Source organism: Pyrus communis, chromosome 10 (assembly GCF_963583255.1).
Source record: "Pyrus communis chromosome 10, drPyrComm1.1, whole genome shotgun sequence".
In the NCBI taxonomy this organism is placed as follows: domain Eukaryota; kingdom Viridiplantae; phylum Streptophyta; class Magnoliopsida; order Rosales; family Rosaceae; genus Pyrus; species Pyrus communis.
In genome coordinates this window covers 20,349,401-20,371,867 of record NC_084812.1, presented here as the reverse complement: position 1 = coordinate 20,371,867, position 22,467 = coordinate 20,349,401, and the positions used below count along the sequence as shown (strand labels likewise).

Sequence of the window (22,467 nt, the reverse complement as noted above, 5' to 3'; positions counted from 1 at the left end):
TCATCAATCCTCGCTAGCATATAAGTCGGAGTCACCTCTAGTGACCTGTACGACTTATCCATATCTCAGGATTCTTATCAATCCTGGCTAGCATATAAGTCGGAGTCACCTCTAGTGACCTGTACGACTTATCCATATCTCATCAATCCTGGCTAGCATATAAGTCGGAGTCACCTCTAGTGACCTGTACGACTTATCCATATCTCATCAATCCTCGCTAGCATATAAGTCGGAGTCACCTCTAGTGACCTGTACGACTTATCCATATCTCATCAATCCTCGCTAGCATATAAGTCGGAGTCACCTCTAGTGACTTGTACGACTTATCCATATCTCATCAATCCTGGCTAGCATATAAGTCGGAGTCACCTCTAGTGACCTGTACGACTTATCCATATCTCATCAATCCTGGCTAGCATATAACTCAATAAGTATACCTGCACACGAGTCGGAACCACCTAAAGTGGTCTGTACGACAGGACTGGGTGTAAATAAATAAGCTCAAGTGCTACAATCACGTGAAGACTGGGCGAATAATCGCGGGTCACCTACGAGTCGGAACCACCTAAAGTGGTCTGTACGACAGGACTGTGCACCTACCTTGAATCCAAGGTGAGCATAAGGTGCGGGAGGTGAACATCACGTGAAGGACTGTGCCCTGGCCACGGGCGGGAGCACTAACACCGGGGTGCAGGTTTATGAGCTCTCAATGCATCTCAATATAACATGTGCAACTCATGGCAACCAGTACGACAGTATCGAAGTTGCCTAACACATAACTGTAGTCATGCTATAACGAAATCGATTCAACTAGTACCATAAACTCACCTGAACTTACCTGGGTGTCCTGAGTTCACTTTTGCACTTGAAAGCATTCCCAATAATTATATGCAAGTAATATACATATTGATATACTATGATGCAATCTAATACTCAACCATGTCGTAGCATGTTCAATTATAAACAATACAGTGAGAAGTGTACAATCAATAACGCATTACTCCCAAACTATTTATTTTCAGGGATAATTATCCTTGACGACCCAATTAACACTAATTTAGCTAACTAATTCATAAAACTAAAACTTGCCTTTACCAATTTCCTTCGCCTTACTCAATTTCCCAAGCAAGGCTTTGGTCTCAAATATTTTATGGCTGCATCTAACGTCTCGTTAGACTGCCTACGTACCCTAAATAGGGATCAAGCCATTCGTAGTTCATATCGTACTTCAAGCATTCACAATAATTATATATGAAAGTAATATACCTAATCAATTCAAAAGTGTCGATAGAACTCTCAATAATATGTACGATAAAAAGGAAAAGATCCACTTACTTGGAGTCCACGCTATGATTCTCTAGCGCACACATCGAGGCGTCCTGAATGATTGGTCCCTGTGACCAATTATCAAATCACATCTCAGAACTCTTATCCGAAGAGTACGTAATTCACATAAAACACAACATCAACGACATTCTAAAATAGTTTGATACCCATTGACCACAAGTCAACCGTCGATCAAAGATCGATGGTAGGGTTTACAACCCTGTATAACTTGACCCGGAAGATCCGCATATCAGATTTCCAATCCGCAACTCCCAACGATCCACAATATGTTTCAAGAATAACATACTAAAATTTCATTACGATCCAACGGTCCGATCTCCGCCAATTGCCTAAAACAAGTGGCCATGAACATTTATTTTACTAACTTACAAATCCAATTCAGGAAGATCCGTAAGTCGGATTCCCGATCTGTAAATTCCTATAATCTTTAAATATTACGTATTATAATATATCCCATTTTGGTGACGATCCAACGGTCGGATCATCGATTCACATTTTCATCAAGTAACGTATCGTAATGAATTTAGGTTCCAACTATCAACCTACGTCATTCAAATGACAAAACTGAATTCAAGACATTTGACATAGCCTAAAAATAGCATTGGCGGCCCACTGGCCATGCGCCGCCGCACGCGCCGCCGCGGGTGGCGGTCGGCCGCCCCGACTCGCCGGAAAATCCAACTATTTCCAAAAATTCTCAAACTTCACAGAAATGAAGATCTCAGTGAGTGGAGCAACTTTCATACCTGCCACGAAGTCCAAAAGTGGACGGAAGATGGTCAATTTTGCCCACGAAGCCGGCGGATGCCTAAAACTTCCCGACGTCGATTCGTCGTCTACGGTGGTCCAACGGGGTCAAGGTTGGTTGGGTTTTGCTCCTGGGATTGTGGGCTACAAAGCCCAAGTGGTGGCATCGGCCATTGCTTTGCCGATTGGCCGGAAAATCGAAAAGGGTGGCCGGAGCACCATTGATTTTCGTCAACTTTCGTGGCCTCAAACCGTCTCATACCATGGTCAATCAAGGTGGTTCTTGGGTGGGTTTTGTAGAGGGGAATGAGAGCTTCAAGATGGTGGTGGTGGCATCGAAAAACTCCACCGGAGTTGGCCGGAATCGGCCTTGGAAGGTGGTCTCGTGGTGGCGCGGGTATGGGTGCACGGGAAGCTCTCTTCCCTGTTTTTTTTTTTTTTTTTTTTTTTTTTTTTTCTTCTTTTCTTTCCTCCCTCCGTTTCTGATTTTGGGCTTCCCCCACAAAGTGGGGGGTTTAATTTAAATACACACTAAACCTTGAATAACCAATTTCGAACGTTCGTAACTATACCGTTATAATCCGGACGCGCAAACGGCTTTCGCCTATACGTTCGTACCAAAGAGTACTACGAGGATATGCTTAAAGAATAAGTCCCACATCTCTCAAGTCGATGGTCAACGGAAGTCAAAGTCCTTGCCTCTAGGGCAATTTAGTAAATTCACGCTTTTAAAATAAAATAAAAACGTAAAATTTGGAACGGGCTGTCACACAACTTCTTGTGCAAAGCTGCATTTAACAAAAAGATGTTGGTGATCTTCTTCATCAATATTACAAACAAAACAAACATGATTAGTACTAGGAAAGAATCTATGCAATCTCACTCGCATTTAGAGCATCTCATGAAAGAGAAGCCAAGAAAACATTTTTATCTTTTGTAGATTTAAAAGTTTTCACATTTTGTTCAACAACACAACTGCTAGGTGTACAAATTGGTGCTTAACTTGCAATCAAGTTGCTCACTTTACAATGAATTCACCATTAGTAGACACACCCAAATAATCTTGTCTTTCCTGTGAATGAAGAGGGATACTATAAATCTCTTACAATACCAATGTCCAAAATACTCATCAATAAGGTTTTGTTCCAACTGTTATCAATAAAATCACACTCCCAAATTCCAATCAACATTCAATCTTTGGGTCCATTTCTACAATCCATCTCAAACCTTTTAAAAGAATATCCTTGGAATTCAGGACACCCCTTCATGCCAAGGAATGTTGATGTTTACTTTAGTAGTAAAAAAAACCTCTCATTTCTTAAATAGTTTTGTTTAACAATTTGGACCCACCAATTATATTGATCAGTAATAACCTTCCAAGCAAGTTTCGTGAAGGATGTATTATTAAAATGGTCAGCTCTTCTTACACCAAGGCCTCCCATAGACTCAAGGGTACAAACATCCTTCCAGGCAACGGGGTCCATATTTTTAATTTCTTTACCCCTTAAACAATTTTCTACACTCTTTGTTTAAAGCATCAGTTATTTGTTAGGGCATTTAAAACAAGCCATGACATGATTAGGCATGCTAGATAAGTTGGATTTAATTAAAGTTAGTTTACGAGCCTTCGAAAAGGTATTTGCCTTCCAACCTACAAATTTCTTTTTAATTTTGAGAATAAGTTCTTTAGAATTGACAGGATCATTCCAAAATATTACAATATAAATTCCAAGTACTTACCAATAGTTGTTTTATGCTGAATTTGCAGGGTAGTGATAATATTACTTCTCAAACTACTAGTAGTACTACTATAAAAATACAGAGACGATTTACTGAAATTAATCCTTTGGCCAGAAGTAGAAAAAGACTTACTGAGGGTCATTATGCTGCTTGTTGTTAACTAGAGATTTTGCTAAAAATTAAACAATCACCTGCAAAAACCATATTAGAAATTCTAAACCCTAAAGGAGAAGTAAGTCGACCTGATTTTTAGAATTACAAGCTAACAAATTTAGTTGTCTAGTCAAGGGCTCTATACATAAAATGAAAGTGTAAGGGGGATAAAGGATCACTTTGTCTGATTCCCCGTGAAAAATAAAAATGACTTTTAGCTTCTCCATTAACCAGTACAGAAAAAGAGGATGAAGTGATGCACTCTACCAAATTAATCCAACTAGTGTGGAAACCAAATTTACTAAGCATCATTCCATTATAATCCCAACATAGAATGGTGCTTAGTAAATTTAGTTGTCATGGAACCCAACCTAATATCGTAGGCATTCTCGAGGTTTAGTTTAATTGTCATGGAACCCAACCTGTCATTTTTATTCTTAAGTGCAGAGAAAATTTCGTGAGCAATAAAAAAGTTATCTTAGATTGATTTTCCTGGGGCAAAAGCCTCTTGGTTTTTAGAATACAGTGCACAAGTAGAGGTTTGAGCCTAGTAATGATAATTTTGTAAAAGACATAGCATAGGCTAATAGGCCTATAAGGATTAACAGTCTCAAGGCTCTCAACTTTCAAAATTAGGACAATATTGATATGGTTAATCAATTTAAGACGAGCAATTATCAAAAAAATTTCTAACCAATTTACCAACAAAATACTTAGAAGTGGACCAACAATGTTGGGAAAAGGTAGCATATGTAAGCCATCTGGTTTATGTCCCTTTAGGCTTCCAATGTTGTTCAAAACCATCCAAATTTCATTTTTAGAGACTTCCTTTAGTAAAACAATATTTTGTAAATCAGTGATACAAGGATTGATAATGTCAATAAAACTACTCACATCACCAGGATCGATAATTTTATTTTCAGGACAGTATCTTTAAGATGAAATATTTTAAAGATACTTGAGAATAATCTTTAGATATATTATTAATTAAATAATAATATCTCTAAGAATTATCTTTGAAAAATCCTTGATTGGATTTGATTGTGTTTTCTTAAATAAAGGAAAAAGTCTTCAGTTTAGTAAGCTTAAAGGTAGGAATTAGTTATTAACTTTAATTTTCTTGCCATATCTCCTTGTCATGAGCAGAGGAGCTTAGAGAAGTTGTGGTTAGCATATGAGGACTCCTTGGTGGTTGAATTGCGCGTGGAACAAAAGTGGTCTGGCTAATGTAATGAGGGCATTCCCATTAATAGTGAATAAAAAGTCCGCGTGTAAGCTCCAAAAAATTTTGAACCATTTTTGGCTCCACATTTATCACTCTTATAATTCAGACATTGAATGCTAACATAATGTTGTAACACCATAAAACCAGCATGAGGAAGTACCTAAAGTGAATATTGATTTTTTTGTAATTTTGTGATGCCCATTAATAATATCTTACATTCATATGGTGACAAGATTCATTGTGTAACAATCAATGTTGGTAGTGTAATAAACAATATCATTAATATAATCTCACCAGTTTAATGTAACATTGAACAATTAATTTTGACAATTATAATGTAAGAGTGGTGCTATGCATACACGATTATCTTATTTCCCCATCCTCGTTGGTATGAAAATTTTATTGACAAATTCAACGTCATACAAAATGAACTTGAAGACCTAAACAAAACAAGGCTCTAAAAATTAAAAGTGATAAAAGAGAATTTTTAACGTCACTATCCAGCACCCACCCAACCACTTTTGTTGATGACAAAGAGAAAAAAGAACACTCAAAAGACACCAAGAAATATAAAATCGTCCCCATTATATTTATTTATTGAAAATACACAATAGCATGACTAAAGTAATTATTAAAGAGTAATGCTAACAAGTGAGGAGATTACATTTTAGATTACTACATTATACCACTTTTCTATTAGAGATAATACTCTATATTTATAAGAAAAGTAGTCCAACGTGAATTCTAAATGCAGTTTCTCTAGCATTTTCTTATTATAGAGGGCGTAGATTATATGTAGACTTCAATCTTGATGAACCGACCAAAATAGTTTCCTAGATCCACTAAACGGACCTGTCAATGGACCTGCCATAACCATAGCCATGGGAACCGACATAACCATGGGAACCCCCATAGCCGTGGGAACCTTCATAGCCGTGGGAACCTCCATAGCCGTGGGAACCTTCATAGCCGTGGGAACCTCCATAGCCGTGGGAACCTTCATAGCCGTGGGAACCTCCATAGCCGTGGGAACCTCCATAGCCATGAGCCCCACCCCCATGCATCAGATGATTAGCCCCAGTAGCAGCAGCACCCCCACCAGCTAACATGCCGTGGGAACCTCCATAGCCATGGCCCCCACCCCCATGCATAAGATGATTAGCCCCATACGCAGCAGATCCACCAGCTAACATCCCTCCCGTTCCCATGGTAGATGATTCATGCGCTGTAGCTTTTTCAGTCACCAGAGAAAGAAAACATTCATTAGTCTACTTACGGCATTTTGGTGGTTCATATATGATGAGCACTACTAGCTAGCATATAATTTAGTCCTTTGATTATATACATTCATATTCATAAGTTCAAGGATGCACGTATACGTATATACCATGAATAGTTTGACCTATAATTTTGTAGTATCCAAGTATAGATAATCCGAAAATAATTAATGATAAACCAAAAAATTTATGAAGTTACAAAATGAATATATTTATGACAAACGTGATTCCATTACCTGCAGAATGATATGAAGTTGTTAAACCTGATGAATAACCACCGGCTGGCGGATATCCACCAGCGTAGGAGGCCTGCTGACACCCTCCAGAGGAAGGATATCCAGTTGGAGAGTTCCCGCCTGAAGAGGAGTATGAATATGATGAATACTGTGTTTGTTGTGGCTGTGGGGGGTATCCATATCCTTGTGGAGGGCATGGTTTAACATACTGTCCTCCATGTCCGGCACCAAATCCAGAACCGAATGATGAAAACAGTCCTTTCTCAGAAGTCTCATGTTTGTCCTCGTTTTCAGCTCCCATCTTATATATAATTACGTGAAATTGATCCCTAGATACATAATAATATTATTAAAAAATTACTGAGAGCAAATATTAAGCAAAGTACTCATGAATGTTAGTGTTCTCTTACTAGATCGTATGTTTATGAATGACAGTGACATTAGTACAGTACGTTCTACTTAATTAACGGTCTACACAACATGAAGTGAGAGATAATTTCGTTGCATATTATAGTAACTGAAACAAATATATTGTTAAGGTAAACTTCAAATAAAAAGAGAGCATCTATGGAACCAATCTTCCAAACATTTGTGTGCATTTACAATTTTTTATCCCACACCTTATAAAATTAACTGGCCCTTAAGAAAGACATGTTCAAATAAGAAACCCATGTTTATAAAAGGTTTTTTAGCCAAAATGGTCTATGAGATTTGCATAATTCATCACTTTGACCCCTGAGATTTGAAATCAATAGAAGTGGTCCTTGAGTTTGTCCACCATCAATTATTTTAGTCATTCCATGAAAAAATATATTAAATAAGGACCAAATGACAAAAAAAAAAAAAAAAAAAAAAAAAAACCCCCTCAATTTATTAAACAATGGGTCAAATAATTTGACAAAATTTGAGGGTACTTTTATCATTTTAGCCTTGTTTAATGGAGATTTTTCTTAGAATGACCAAAATAATTAATAGTGGACAAACTCAAGGACTATTAGAGTTAAAAAAAAAAAAAAAACAAATGTTACAAAACAAAAAGAGTTAAAGAAGTAAAAAGCTTAAAGGCTGTTTGACAATTATTTCGTTTTCAGTTATTGAAAATTGAAAACTTGTTTAGTAACCACTTTCATTTTTCAGATTTCAAAAAAATAAAAACTCAAAACCAAATATTGAAATCTCAATAAAGTAGCTTTCAATGTTTAGTACGAAAATTGAAAGTAGTAATCAAACGATTTTTTTTTTATTTTCCTTTTTTAAAAAGTAAAACAAGAATTGAAAATTGAAAACCAAATAATTGTCAAACGGCTTCTTAATTTTGCCAAAATAAAAAAAAAGTTCGGTTGGGAAGAAATGTCATCTACTTCATTCATAATAATAATAATAATAATAATAATGGAATCATTGATGAAGAAGCACCAGATAGTAATAGAAATGAGAACGATAGAGAGGCTTACCAAAATGATTTGAGTGTTTGCCTTAAACACTCAAACAAAAGCTTGTGTGAAATTTGAAAGAAATGAAGGGGCATTATATCGATAATAAAGTTAACAAGTTTGATTTAGATTCCCATCAATCTGTAATATTATACACTTGATTCACCGAATACCTAAAGTTAATGGCCACCCGCGTTAATCGTACGCGTGTGCTTTATTTGATGCTCTGTAGTATTTGAGGTCGAGCTTCATCTTTTGGCTTGCTATAATGGGTAAGTTATCTATTACGGTCGAGTAATGGTCTTCACCTTTTGTGTCTCATCTATTTTCTCTTTTTGCTTGACTGATAATGTGTCACACAATCACTTGTTCTTTGAGTCGTATAGTGCTAGTATTTGGTCTAATGTGTTTTTTAAGTGTGATTGTGATCCCCCTCATTTGGATTGCATAACTTTATCACTTGGGCTGTTAATAATTGGATGTGTAAATCGTTGAATGTTACCATTAGGAAGTTGTGCCTCCAAGCTGTTGTCTATGTTATATGTAAGGAACGAACTAGCGGTAAATACAGAAATGAGTACCTCCACTCCATTGATGTCTTTAAAACCATTATGAACTCTATACACTTGCGGTTATGTTCTTGCAAATTTCGATCTCTATTGCAAATATGCACATTTTTCAAAAATGGAGAATCCATATGTAATTGTTCTCCCTTTGATGTTGGTTGTTAGGTTGGATTGTTGGTGCTTTTACAGCCTTCTTGTATGTTTTTTTTGTTTTTAGCTTGGCCTTTGTTGCTGCTATTGTGTTGTTGTTGTTGGTTCTCTCTTTTAATATAATCTCATTACCAAAAAAAATTTCTAAAAGACGCTAGGTGCTAGTCGGGTGGCAAGCTGAGACCTAATGCCTAGATACGTAAGCGAGGCCTAAAGAGACAAGGTGAATTTAAGTAAACTTATTATATATTACATAAATTAAAAAAAAAATTACTATATAATATGTAAATAAACATGAACAATATGTTGTTTAAGAAAAAGAATATGTGGAATGTGAGAATTTTAAGTACATAATATGATATGGCCTTAAAAGGAAAAAGAAGATAATAATAAAACATTACCCTAAATAATTATATAATATATTTATTTAATAGTGAAGACCAGGTAATTGTTTAAGGCGTCATGGTGGACGGACAAGGATCTCTCCGAATAAATTGATACATGGCCATACAATCAATTACTAACGGCCAAGTTTTGGGTTTTCACTGTTTCCTCTTCCTCCCGATCTTTCACTTCCCTTTGATCTTGCTCTATAACTAAATTCTCCTTCTTCTTCCGTTACTCTGTAAATTCTCCATCTTTTTCTTCGATTTCTCTGTAAACTTTCTATATGAACTCTTCTTTCTCTCTCCCACCCTCCCTCTTCTCATCAGATCTTCCATCGTCTGCGGGCAAAGACGAGAAATGCGACGGTGATCAAAGACGAGAAAGAGTAAGCATGCAGAAAAAGAAAAACTACTGCCTAGATCACTGCCTAGGCCGCCTAGAGAGCGCCTAACTCCTTATCAATTTTGCTGGACAATTTGGCCTAAATCGCAGTGACACTCCATTGCCTAGCGCCTAGGCGGCTACAAACAATGACGGAGCCAGCACGGAGTCATTAGTTGCCGTTGACTCCAATAACTTAAAAAAACTTCATGTAAATTTGTTTGTGTATTGTATTTGACCTCTATAAACAACTAAGACAAACTAAATTACAACCTCCTCTTTCTACTTGTTCTATTATATTTGCCTTACTTTTCTATTTTCTTGTGCGACTCTATTGTGCGCACCATGTGCTCGATGAAATACTTTAGTTAAAAAAGCTTTGGCATTATTCAATATTACTCCATTGTATTTGCATCCACCCTCGACAAGTCTCTACAAATAATAATAGTTGTCGACATATGTTGGCTTAAACTTTGGGCATATGTTGACAGGTTTTGACAAGTGCATACTAGGTGCTTGACAAAATGGCTCAATGAAGTTTTTTTTAGTTAATACTAGCATTTGCCTACACACTTTGTGTGTATGAACACATTTTTTTAGAAAATGAGAAGGAGAGAGGGAGAGATAGAACCTGGGGGTGAGGGCAGTGGGAGGTTCTTTTTTTTTTTTTTTTTAATATTAGAGGTATTTTAACATCATCTGTAAGTGAGGCTTCAATAAAAAACAGTAAAATTTGAACCTGTGAAATTACATTATTGCCCATCATTTTTTTTGTGTGATAGAAGGCTAAATTATCTTTTACCCTCTTTTGCTTGACAAAGAGAATTTCATTAATTAGTAGAGATTATGATTCCATATATTATTTGAAAATCCTAACTATGCCATTGACTGCATTGGTTGATTTTTAGAATAATGGTATTTGGACCACCAAGTTTTAAGGATGTATTGTAAAAAATAAAGTTTGTGGAAAAACGATAAGTAATTTATATTAAATTTATATAAATTTATATAAAATAGGGAAGAGCTTGAACCCAAAACGCAATGAATTAGAGTAATGCCCGATCCACCACTTGCGTCCAAAAGAATGTTTGAGGTTAATGGTTGACACACAAAAAAATGGTTGTAAGAGCATCTCCATTTATATAGTTTTATTAGCTGAGAAATTATTCAATAAATAAAGTTTCAGAAAATTCAGAACCAATCGCATTGGTCATAAAATATAAATAAAATATAAGTTTACATATTTCTTTACAATTTTAGGAGGCGTGCTATGCTAGTTTTTTTTTTTTTTTTTTTTTTTTTTTTTTTTATCAAACAATAGATTTGTTAGATAAAATATCATATTAGAGAGCTGATATTCGATCCTATGTCATAATGCAAGAGCGACACTTCTCTCCACCACTATGGTAAAAGACTACTTGCGTGTGCTATGCTAGTTAGAGAGTGAAAAATAAACGATGTCCCAAATTTATATTTCTCCATTAAATAGAACTCATATTTATATTTCCTGAAATTGTAGATGAAATGTAAATAAGATGTAGATGTAACTTTTAAATATCAAATTTATATCTTTTACACTTGTAACTTCACTGGTCTTGTTTGAATCAGCTTCACGCTCAAAGTGGCAATCAAACTAATTACTATAGTTTATGCTCACCCTCCCTAACCCAATGTCACATCCCGGTCCAGGACCCCACCATATCTCGGGCTCAACTCCACCGTAGCACGATATTGTCCGCTTTGAATCCTGACCACGCCCTCATGGTTTTGTTTCCGGGAACTCACACGATAACTTCCTAGTGGATCACCCATCCTGGGATTGCTCTCGCGCGCTACTCGCTTAACTTCGGAGTTCCGATGGAACCCGAAGCCAATGAGCTCCCAAAAACTCGTGCTAGGTAGAGATGAGAATATACATATAAAGCTTACAGGATCCACTCCCTTGGGTGATGTAGGATGTTACAATCCACCCTCCTTAGAGGCCCGACGTCCTCATCGGCACACATCCGGCCAGGGATTGGCTCTGATACCAAATTGTCACATCCCGGCCCGGACCCCCACCACATCCCGGGCTCGACTCCACCGTAGCACGATATTGTGCGCTTTGAATCCTGACCACGCCCTCATGGTTTTGTTTCCGGGAACTCACATGATAACTTCCTAGTGGATCACCCATCCTGGGATTGCTCTCGCGCGCTACTCGCTTAACTTCGGAGTTCCGATGGAACCCGAAGCCAATGAGCTCCCAAAAACTCGTGCTAGGTAGAGATGAGAATATACATATAAAGCTTACAGGATCCACTCCCTTGGGTGATGTAGGATGTTACAATCCACCCTCCTTAGAGGCCCGACGTCCTCATCGGCACACATCCGGCCAGGGATTGGCTCTAATACCAAATTGTCACATCCCGGCCCGGACCCCCACCACATCCCGGGCTCGACTCCACCGTAGCACGATATTGTGCGCTTTGGGCCCCGACCACGCCCTCACGGTTTTGTTTCTGGAAACTCACGCGATAACTTCCATGTGGGTCACCCATCCTGGGATTGGTCTCGCGCACTACTCGCTTAACTTCGGAGTCCGATGGAACCCGAAACCAGTGAGCTCCCAAAAAGCCTCGTGCTAGGTAGAGATAGGAATATACATATAAGGCTTACATGATCCACTCCCTTGGGCAATGTGGGATGTTACACCCAAGGTGACCGTTACTTCCTTCTAATATTTTGCCACGTGTTTATTCAACAAAGAACCTATGTATTTTATTAAAATAAGACATGTATTGGGATATTTCTCTTCAATTGTACAAAATGTATTATTTTTTTGACACTCATGGTTGAAGCAAATTTTCTGAAGATAAAATGGATTATGAGAGTGTGTGACCTGAACTATTGATTGGGCCTTGCAACAAAAAAAAATGTGACTTTGTTCCGGCCACTGCGTAAGCCCCATACAGATGATGGGCCGGTTCGTTTGAAGATAATCTTTTTTGTGATCGAACCCGTTCATGTCATGTATGATATGAACAGGCATTAATTAATAATTGATTGCAATTTTAATTTCACATTCTAATACAATCATCCTATCTTATAGTCTACGGCAAGAACAAAATTAAAAAATAAAAAATAAATAAAAAACTTTGATGCCCGCACCATAGAAGAAAAATAAAAATAAAATAACTACCCCATCGACAATGGTAAACACTGACCATCCCTGCCCCTTTTACCTTGTATAAGTTTGTTCATCATAATGTAGTATCTGCGCAAGCTTCAAAATTTAGATTTCTCAATATTCTTCTGGATAATTGCTTGCAGGAAGATTTCTTACTGCTCCCTTTATTCTCCATGTAATTTGTTGCAGATTTGAAACCCGTATCAAGATTGAACTAGCTTGGACTGGATCGAAGTGTGGCGAACCAAGTCAGATCAACCAGCCAAGTGCAGTATTGAGCTTGAAGAGCTTATTACTCATCTCAATGTTGCTTTCAGATTACTCTGTCACATCAGATACCATATAACTTCAATTCCCCCCAGAAATGAAACGCTTGCTTGCGCAGCAGATTATGGTTTGTGCATCCGAGTTCAGTTCTTGTAACATTTGGGCTCTTCCGAAGAGAGTAGACGTTGAATAGCCTCTAAGTAACATTCTCCAGTAGTATCTTGTCCAGAAGACTTCCCCCAGTATCCGAATCACCAACAAACTTAGTAACTAAAAGATCCCAGGAAGCAATGTTTGCGTCTCCGCTTGACATTGCCATTGAAACAACTTTTGTGACTTCCGCTTCCTTTCCCGAGTCACAGAGCCCCTCAATCAACATAACATAAGTAGACTTGTTAGGCAAACAGACCTTATCCAACATCTCCTCCAAAATTTTAATCCCCTCCTCTGCTTTTCCAATTTTGCAAAATCCTTTGATCAACATACTATAAGTAAAAGCATTCGGAGTACACCCCTTCTCCACCATGTCATCCCACAACCTCCCCGCCTCACACAACTCCCCCGCTTCACACATTCCCGCAATAAGCATGTTGTACGTCATGACGCTCGGAATGGAATCCGTGTCAAGCTGATCAAACAGCTTCTTAGCTTCCCATACTTTTCCCTTCTCACAAAACCAGTGTATGAGCGTGCTTGAGACTGCATTATCAGGTGTGCAATTCTTCTTCAAAAGCTTCTTCCACAGTTCATAACCATCCTCCACCTTCCCTTCACGACACAAAACATCGATCACCTTACAGCATAGCGCAGAGCTTGGTATATACCCTTTCGCAAGCATGTCATTAAGCAAATTAACAGCTTCGCCCGACTTCTTCTCCTTACAATAAGCTTCAACCATAACCCCATAAGTAACCTCATTTGCCCCGACCTTATTTTCCTCCATCTCATCCATGACCTTAACGGCATCAACCAGCTTCCCTTGCTTAACAAACCCATCCATCAAAACCGTATAAGTAGTCGCATCCGGATACCACCCTCTATCCAAAACCTCCCCAAAAACTCTCTTTGCCCCAACCATGTCACCCCGCGAAACATACCCGCCAATAATCGTGGTATAAGTCACCACATTCGGGACAAACCCCATTGCAGGCATTTCGTCGAGCACCTTGAGTGCAGTCTCGACATCGTTCTTTTTGCAGAGCGCCTTGATCAGAATATTACAAGTGGATAAATTGGGCATAACCCCAAATCTCTGCCCACAATTCTTGAACACAGAGTGAACCAAACCGTACTCACTGTTCTTAACAAGAGCGTTCAACAATACGTTCAGGGCCTTCACAGAGCGCTGAACTCCGAAATTCGGCACGTCGAGAAACGCTTTGAAGGCGAGTTTGGGGCGACCCAAAACGCCGAAATTGCGAATGAGGGTGATGAAAATGTCTTCGGAGCATTGGATTTGGGAGTTTTTGAGGTCGGAGAGGAGGGGGTCGATCATGCGGTGGAAAGCGCAGGAACGGGAGAGGCGGTTGAGGATGGCGTGATAGGTGTGGTAATTGTGGGAAAATCCGGGGTGGAATTTGGAGGCGTGGTGGAAGATTTGGAGGGCGAGGTCGAGGTTGGGTTGGTGCGCGATGAGGGAGATGAGGCGCTTTGGGTAGAGGCGTCGAGGCCAGGGTTGGATTGGAGGGGTCACGGTGTATGAGTGGAGGAAATCGGCGGTGGCGGCGGGGGTGAAGGTGGAGGCGGAGGAGGAGAAGGAGACGGTGGTGATTGAGTGGAGGAGAGGGGAGGGCTTGGCTGAGATCTTCCAACGCAGGATCAGCATGGTTGAAGAGTTGAAGACAGTGTGCCTTCGGCAAATGCCCTCCACATTTGTACATTACATGACCGTTGAGTCAATTTTCCTACCAACCCTAGGAGGGCATTTCGAGGTTGTGCTTAGTTAGTTTGGCCCCAACACACACGTGATCCGTCAATAGCATACTAGAATTTTTCCTTTTCTCCTTATAAAACAAATTCACAATATGAAGAGTAGTCCGATTACTTATAAGTTAGGCAAAATTCCTTCTCCCATATGAGATTCTTTCTCAACAATTTCAGCACCCTTGAATTTGAATTGACAATGAACTTCTGTTTTTGCTTTATTGGGGGAAAAAATTCTCTAATAAAAAACCTAAGCATAAAAAATTGTCTGAGACATTAAAATGTGCTTCACCTAATCGCTACATTTTAATTAAACAAAAATTTGGTAATCCCAACATTAAGATAAATCACCACTTCCTAATTTCTACAGGAGGTACTTCACTCTATACATGTTTTCACTTGATCCACATCGCGCTTCATCCACGAACCTTCAAGTTAATTACATTTGCTTCTGGTACACCCGCCTGTAAATCTTTGCACCTTCAAACTCTGCATGAATTTCTCTCTCGGTCCGAATTCCCATTGGATTGTTTAACAGCCATCCCTCGCTGTCACACAGCACACTTGTGTCAATTTCGTGGATGTGTGTCAGGATATTGGAATGAGAATCAAACTGATCTCTCATGTCAAGTGCCACATCAAGTACGTCGGATTGGATAAACACCTGCAGGCGGATTATGTCGTTAAAGAAACAATCATATGTTCATAGTTCATTCAACCAAAAGCAAGCCATTGTTTGAAGACGAAAGTCATTGAAAGAGTTCACATAGTAGGTATGCACTCAATTTGAAGAGAGAATTTGATTCTTCTTTCTGAATAAGTAGAGGTTATACAACTGTATTCAGAAAACTGTCTCATGACCTAGAGCACTTAACTCGACGCCTAGAATTATTAGTCATTAGAGGTGCTCCTCGTAACCGTTTATATAAACTCAATTTACTCAGCAGTGCAGAATAAAAGTCCTTCAAGAGTCAATAAACACTCGCACAACCCCCATGCAACATATTTTGACACCACTATCCACGTGAGGGGCTAAACCTATCATGCTGCATTACTCTCATACCCACAAAGCAGTATTGAGTGACTTTTATACCATATATCAAGATCATTCCATTGACACAAAACAACCGGGACAGGTCAATAATTGAAATCCTTGTAATTGATTAAATAACTTCGATCGACTCAGATTATAACCAAGTGAGACTCAATACACACCTTTACAGCTTATGCACAAAACAAAGTTGGTTAGAAGCCTGTCTTTGATAAGCAGCAAGCTTGTTCTACTCTGTTGTTCTAAACAGCATGGTCTTCATCCTAAAGGCCTCCCTCAATAGCTGCCTAACCCTTGCAACCTGAGCCATATCTTTGTGTCCATACAGATTTATTTAAGATTATGCATCAATCAATACAAAGAAAAGGTTACCCGTTTGGTCATGATTGATTAGTTAATGAAAAACAAAACCAACCTAAGGTACATGTAGAGTAGCAAGAACTGAAGGATTCTTATGTGGAGTAACCATAATGAACGGTCGCATACTTTCTATACAGAAAAATGCAAAAGCTGCTCATCTGCTCCCCGCATTAACTCAACCTTTCCCTATCCTCGTACCCAGAACCATGGACAATTGAGGCAAATTATTGAAACTGAAAGATAAGACTTCAACCTTTTGATACTATTAAATCTATAACTTGTATATTGAGCAAACCTAAACAAAAACTAGCAACTTTATAACAATCAATCATAGTCGCTTTCAGGCCAAAAAGAAAAGTCATATTCACTTCATTATTTTATAATTAAACGAGTTATTCAAACCTGGCCGCTCGGCATTAAACTGTTCACAATGGAATCTACTAAGGGCTTCTGTACAACCCGTCTCTTATGATGCCTTTTCTTGAAATAAGGATCTGGGCACTGCATATGAACATGAGCAAAGAATCCATTAGAATAGTTGTGTTTCAGCCTTATGACTGACCAGAATAACATGAAGAGAATCCCTCCCTTGGATACATAATGAGAAAATTCGACCTAGAATGTTTCAGCGAGGTGAACTCACCAGGATGGAAACAAGCATCAATGGTCCGGGGTATGTAGACACTAGTTGTTGATAGGAAGTTGTGGCATTTGCAAACATGAAATGTCTGCCATTTAGTTCAATATAGCATATCAGTTTCTCGCCAATAGTATACAATAGGAACCAACTAATGATCAAGTGTCTTACATATTACTAAGAGCCAGGTCTTGAACCCAGAATTGAGAACGCTTGACCAGCTTCATCAGGGAGGAAACCATTAGTATATGAGAAACAAACCATCTTTTTCTCTTGTAAAAGGGAGGAAAGAGGACGAAGTAATTATACATTAAATCAATCAGAAGAACTAACAATTGTATAAAAAATAACCCAAGGAGTTTTCCCATACTTTCTTCCGTATTTCCAGTCCCAGATAATTTCTCACAACTAAATTCCTTTTTGCGAGCCATAAGAGAAATCTGCCACTACCTGAAAATGTTTACACGTTTAGATTGATATATGATCATTGAAAAAAATTCGTTCCATTGGGAGGCATGTCTCCCTTGTTAAGTATATGAGCTCAATACATGAATCAGTAATACTTGAAATTCTCAATTGTAAATGATTATATAGTATTTTGACATAAGGTGTAGTTATACTTTCTCACTTTATCATGATCTTGATACAACTCTCATCAGTTAAAGAATACAAAGAACAAAATAGTCCTTCTGTACACTTGAAGAGCGTATTCAAAGTAACAATTCAAGAATATCGCAGTGGTATAAGACCAGACACTTTCTTTGCCGCTTTAGCATGATAAATACACTAAAAATGAGTAATGAACCACCTATGAGTCTTTCTACATTGTCTTATTCCATGATGCGGCATGCTACATGACTTGCCGCATACTTTGTGCTACCATTGACATATACATGATGGGTGCAATAAGTATGATGAATGATAAGAAACCATGTCATAGAGTCACAGCTTATATTTAATGCAAAAGATTGGAGTAGATTTAGCATTGTCCATCAAAAATGCCCTTTTTCTATATATAATTTCTTCTTGGTAAATAAAGTCATGTAGCTCAACAAGTAATTCATAAATGGTAAACGAAGGAATCACAACATTCGACATATATATATATATATATAAGAATCATTTGTAGTGATTTCATACATTGAACAGAAATGGAAAATCATGTACACCAATCCTAAATGGTTTTAATAAGATGTAGAAGTTGAGTTCAAACATGGGAAGCACCTGGGTTTATAATTCAAAGGAAATTACAGGTTCTATTAAACAAACACAACATATATGCAAGGCTAAAAAGCTCATGATAAAGAAGAACTTGGACTGTAAACACACAGATGACATGTGAGAGGGAACTGTAAAACAACGGCCAGTACCACTTCCAATATCCACCATGAGTGGCAATGTTGGATCCCTGAAGACTCGATTCCAATCAGGTACTTCCACAGGCGCCTACCCAATCAAACAAAATAAATAAAAAGGATTATTATAACTCTGTCTCTAATTCTCTATAGCTAAAGTATTCTATTGTATGTCGAAAAGCGAAAAAGAAAGAAGAGCCTCCAAATGACATACAGAGAGAGAGGTTTTCAGAGGGTTGACATGTTGCCTGATTCGGCCATGACCCAGACCCAGTTCCTGCAATTCAGAATTCCAACCCCACAAAGTGAGCTTCTTTTCTATTACAATTTACGATCGATATTACTACTCTAAGCTACACTAAGGGAAGATAAGGATTTGAGCCCGAGACGCAGTCAGCTTTACATCAATCAAAGAAATAATAAATTCCATATTTTCAGAACAACATGACAATTATATCGAAAGATTGTGTGAATGAATGTAAATTAACAAAAAAAGGACCTCAGAGATTGTGGGGTTGAGATTAAGGTCGGCATATTCCAAGGCCACTAGGTTGGGGCTCTGCTGCTGGTGTTGATGTTGCTGTTGCTGCTGCTGTGCGCCAGCAGAAGCAGAGGCGCTCAATCTTCTGCTGATGGGGTGAAATTGGTGAGAAGGTAACAGTGTTGAAGTAGGAGAAATAAGCCGTTGCAGTTTCAGAGCTCTTCTTGGTAATGCAGCACTGAGTGTGCCACCGCCTACGCAAGAACCCAGCATTTTGCTGCTCTGCATATCCTAATGCTTTCGTGTTTTGGGTTTTGGGTTTTGGGATTTGGGTACCCCTCCCCTTCTCTCCATTCTCCACTCTCTCGGTGAAATTAATTGAAATTGAAATGGAGAGGATAAGTTGAGACCGTGAGATCATAATCCAACGGCTACATAATAAAGAGATTAAAAAACATGAAATGTCTCTCTATATGTAACGCAAAATAATAAGAATTTGCGAAATTTAATGGAAGGTAGTGGATTTGATTGATTTTAAACAATTTTACTTTTGAAAAAAATAATTGGCAAATGTCTCTGTATATTTTTTTTTTTTGAAATAAGAAAATATATTGAAGGTAAAAACCTCGAGAACAACCCTTTCTTACATAATCAAACTGAAGAGAAGGAAAAGCAAATGAAAGAACACAATGATTCCAAATATAACAATCCGTAATAAGAAAGCCATGACGAGTGAATGCATCCGCCACAAAGTTAGCCTATCTATTAATATGGTTTCAGTCAATGCAATCAAAATTGGTCACCGTCCACTTGATATGTTCAATAATAGAAACCAGATTCCATGACATTACTCCCTGGTCCAACACTAACTAAATGCCTAACTTAGAGTCACCTTCAAGCCATAGCCTCCACTTCAGAAATAGTGGCACCATCCATATTTAAAGCTCTACCTCTAATAATCTGCCCAGTATGATTCCTTAAGACAAATCCCGCTGCCGCCTTGTCCTCAGCCACTAAACTGTCAAAATTTAACTTAACAAAACTCTTATACAGCAGATGCCATTTAACAATTGTGGAAGTATCATCAATATTTCTTCTCAAACCTTTACCATTGGCTTTAAGATATCATTCACCCATAGATATAGCCAATAACTTAGATCTTGTCGGGATAGGCAAAACATTTATGAACACCATATTATTATGGTTGTTCCAAATTTGCCAACAAATGAGCAAATACAAGCTTAAATCACTAGGAACTTCCTTATCAACATGCTTTAAAGAATTTAGCCAGTCTACTGTCAAGTCGAAGTTAGCATTAGTGAAACTGCCTAGTTTAATTGACCAAATGTCCATATCAATTTAGTGACACCATAATTAAAAAATAAATGCATTTGGTCCTCATCTACGGAATTGCAAAAATGACACATCTTATTACTATTAATTAGAATATGACTTAATCTTTTTCTAGTTTAAAGTTTGTCACGTATGAACAACCATGCAAACATCTTAACTTTAAAAGGAATATTAAGTTTCCACATCTTATTAATTAACTTATACTTTGTAGATTGAGTCAAGGTCCTTTTCTGGATCCAAGTAGTTGATTTAACAAAGAACTTACCATTTATATTTGGACCCCAAGCTAGCACATCTTTGGAATCCTGCAAGGGAATTGTAATATTACAAATTTTCCTCACAATTTCATTACTAACCACTTGCGAAAGCTTTCTCCTATCCCAACAATATTTATCAATAAATTCATTAACTTTCAAGTCCCAATATTGGTTAAAAGATGGAATAACAGGTAAGGAAAAACCCAATTGTGGGACCAGAACAAAATGTCCTTATCATTACCCACTCTCCATCTCATACCCTTAAGAATAACATCCCTACTTTTCAAGATACCTATCCAAGCAAAATAATGATTTTGTCTAATTTTATTATCAAGAAAATTTTCCTTTCTAAGATGCTTACTTTTTACTAACTTCACCCACCACTTATCTTCCTCAATCATTACCTTCCAACCTAAGTTAGCGAGATAATCATTATTAAAATGAGCAAGTCTTCTAACTCCCAAACCTCCCATTTTCTTAGGAGCACAAACCGAATCCAAAGTCACTGGAAAGATTTTCTTGTCCCTACCCCAGAAAAAAAACTCTACACTCTTTATTAAGCTTATTGACAATCTTGTCAAGACACTTAAAGCAAGACAAAACATGATTAGGCATACCCGTTAAATTCGAGTTAATTAAAGTAAGCCTCCCCACTCTTGAAAGAGTGCTTGCTTTCCAACCAGCTAATTTTAGCTTAACTCTCTTAAGTAACTCATTACCATTAAGTTGGTCTTTCCAGAAAACAATATTATGAATTCCTAAATACTTACCGATAATAGTTTTATGTTGAATATGTAAAAAATTAACAAAATCAATTCTAGTTGGAGAAGTGGTATTCTTGGAAAAATACACGGACTACTTATGAAAGTTTATTTGTTGGCCCGCCGCTTTAGAAAACATATTAAGGATTTGAAGAATATTCCTCGCACCCCTCGGCGTGGCCTTAACAAACAGGAGACCATCATCAGGAAACACTAGATTTGATATTTTAAATTCTCTAGGTGTGGACAAAATGCCAATATGAGACTTCGGATTATTTGTTAGGGTATTGAGGTGTCTAATTAACGGTTCCATACAAATGATGAAAATATAAGGGGACAAGGGGTCCCCTTGTCTAATTCCACGCTTCAGATAAAAATAACCATGAGGTTGCCCATTTATAAGCATAGTGAATGAAGGAGAAGTAATACATTCCATAACTAAATCAACCCAACTATTATCAAAACCAAATCTAAGAAGAACATACCGAATGTAGTCCCAGTGTAAGTAGTCATATGCCTTTTCCATATCCATCTTGACACCCATAGCTCCAGTTCTTCCTTTCATCCTATTGAAACCAGCAAACATTTTGTGAGCAATGAGAATATTATCCTGAATGGCTCTACCCGAAGCAAAAACATCTTGATTTTGAGATGCAAAGATCTAATAGAGGTTTTAGTCGCTTAATCATGATCTTTGTGATAAAGTTATAACTAACATTTTGGAACTAAAGCAATGTGAGTATAGTCTTAAGCCGGACCCATTTTGGAAATTTTTTTTTGACCAAACAGGAAACAAAGTCACTAATTTAGTCCCAGCAAGCATGAAAAAAGGCCGCACTTAAACCATCAGGACCCAGGGCTTTAAGAGCTCCAATACTACTCACAACATCCCAAATTTCCTCATCTGTAACAAGAGCCAACAAACTTTCATTAAGATGATTAGAAACACAAGGTTGAATGAGATCCGCTAAATTATTTAGGTCAGCACCCGAGGAAGGACTGTCATAAGAAAACCGTTTTTTTAAATCGTGCACAAAAACCTGTTCAAGGCCCTGACCAACAGACCACCAAAAACCATTCTCATCTTTGACTTTTGTAATTTCATTCTTTTTCTTACGAATAGTAGCCACAGTTTGAAAGAATTTAATATTTTTATCCCTAAGTTGCAGCTAATTAGTTTTAGCTCTCTGGGCACACATAATTTCTTCACA

At 37.8% G+C, this 22,467-nt stretch overlaps 2 protein-coding genes and 1 pseudogene across 2 annotated transcripts; all 3 read right to left on the bottom strand.

Annotated features, from left to right (window-relative positions):
- Nucleotides 1-5,727: 5,727 nt before the first annotated feature.
- Nucleotides 5,728-8,208, bottom strand: LOC137748957 (glycine-rich protein A3-like). Its single transcript, XM_068489142.1, has 3 exons — nt 8,180-8,208; nt 6,726-7,054; nt 5,728-6,437 (listed from the first exon to the last, which is right to left on the bottom strand). The coding sequence occupies exons 2-3, from the start codon at nt 7,024-7,026 to the stop codon at nt 6,055-6,057; spliced, it is 684 nt and encodes a 227-aa protein (XP_068345243.1). The 5' UTR covers nt 7,027-7,054; nt 8,180-8,208; the 3' UTR covers nt 5,728-6,054.
- Nucleotides 8,209-12,526: 4,318 nt separating this feature from the next.
- On the bottom strand, nt 12,527-14,950 carry LOC137748629 (pentatricopeptide repeat-containing protein At5g16420, mitochondrial-like; annotated as a pseudogene).
- Nucleotides 14,951-15,149: 199 nt separating this feature from the next.
- Nucleotides 15,150-19,222, bottom strand: LOC137748635 (uncharacterized). Its single transcript, XM_068488800.1, has 8 exons — nt 18,904-19,222; nt 18,619-18,681; nt 18,420-18,495; nt 17,420-17,499; nt 17,221-17,270; nt 17,056-17,140; nt 16,815-16,913; nt 15,150-15,665 (listed from the first exon to the last, which is right to left on the bottom strand). Exons 1-8 carry the CDS (start codon nt 19,171-19,173, stop codon nt 15,441-15,443), a joined length of 948 nt encoding a protein of 315 aa, XP_068344901.1. The 5' UTR covers nt 19,174-19,222; the 3' UTR covers nt 15,150-15,440.
- Between the last annotated feature and the right edge of the window lie 3,245 nt (nt 19,223-22,467).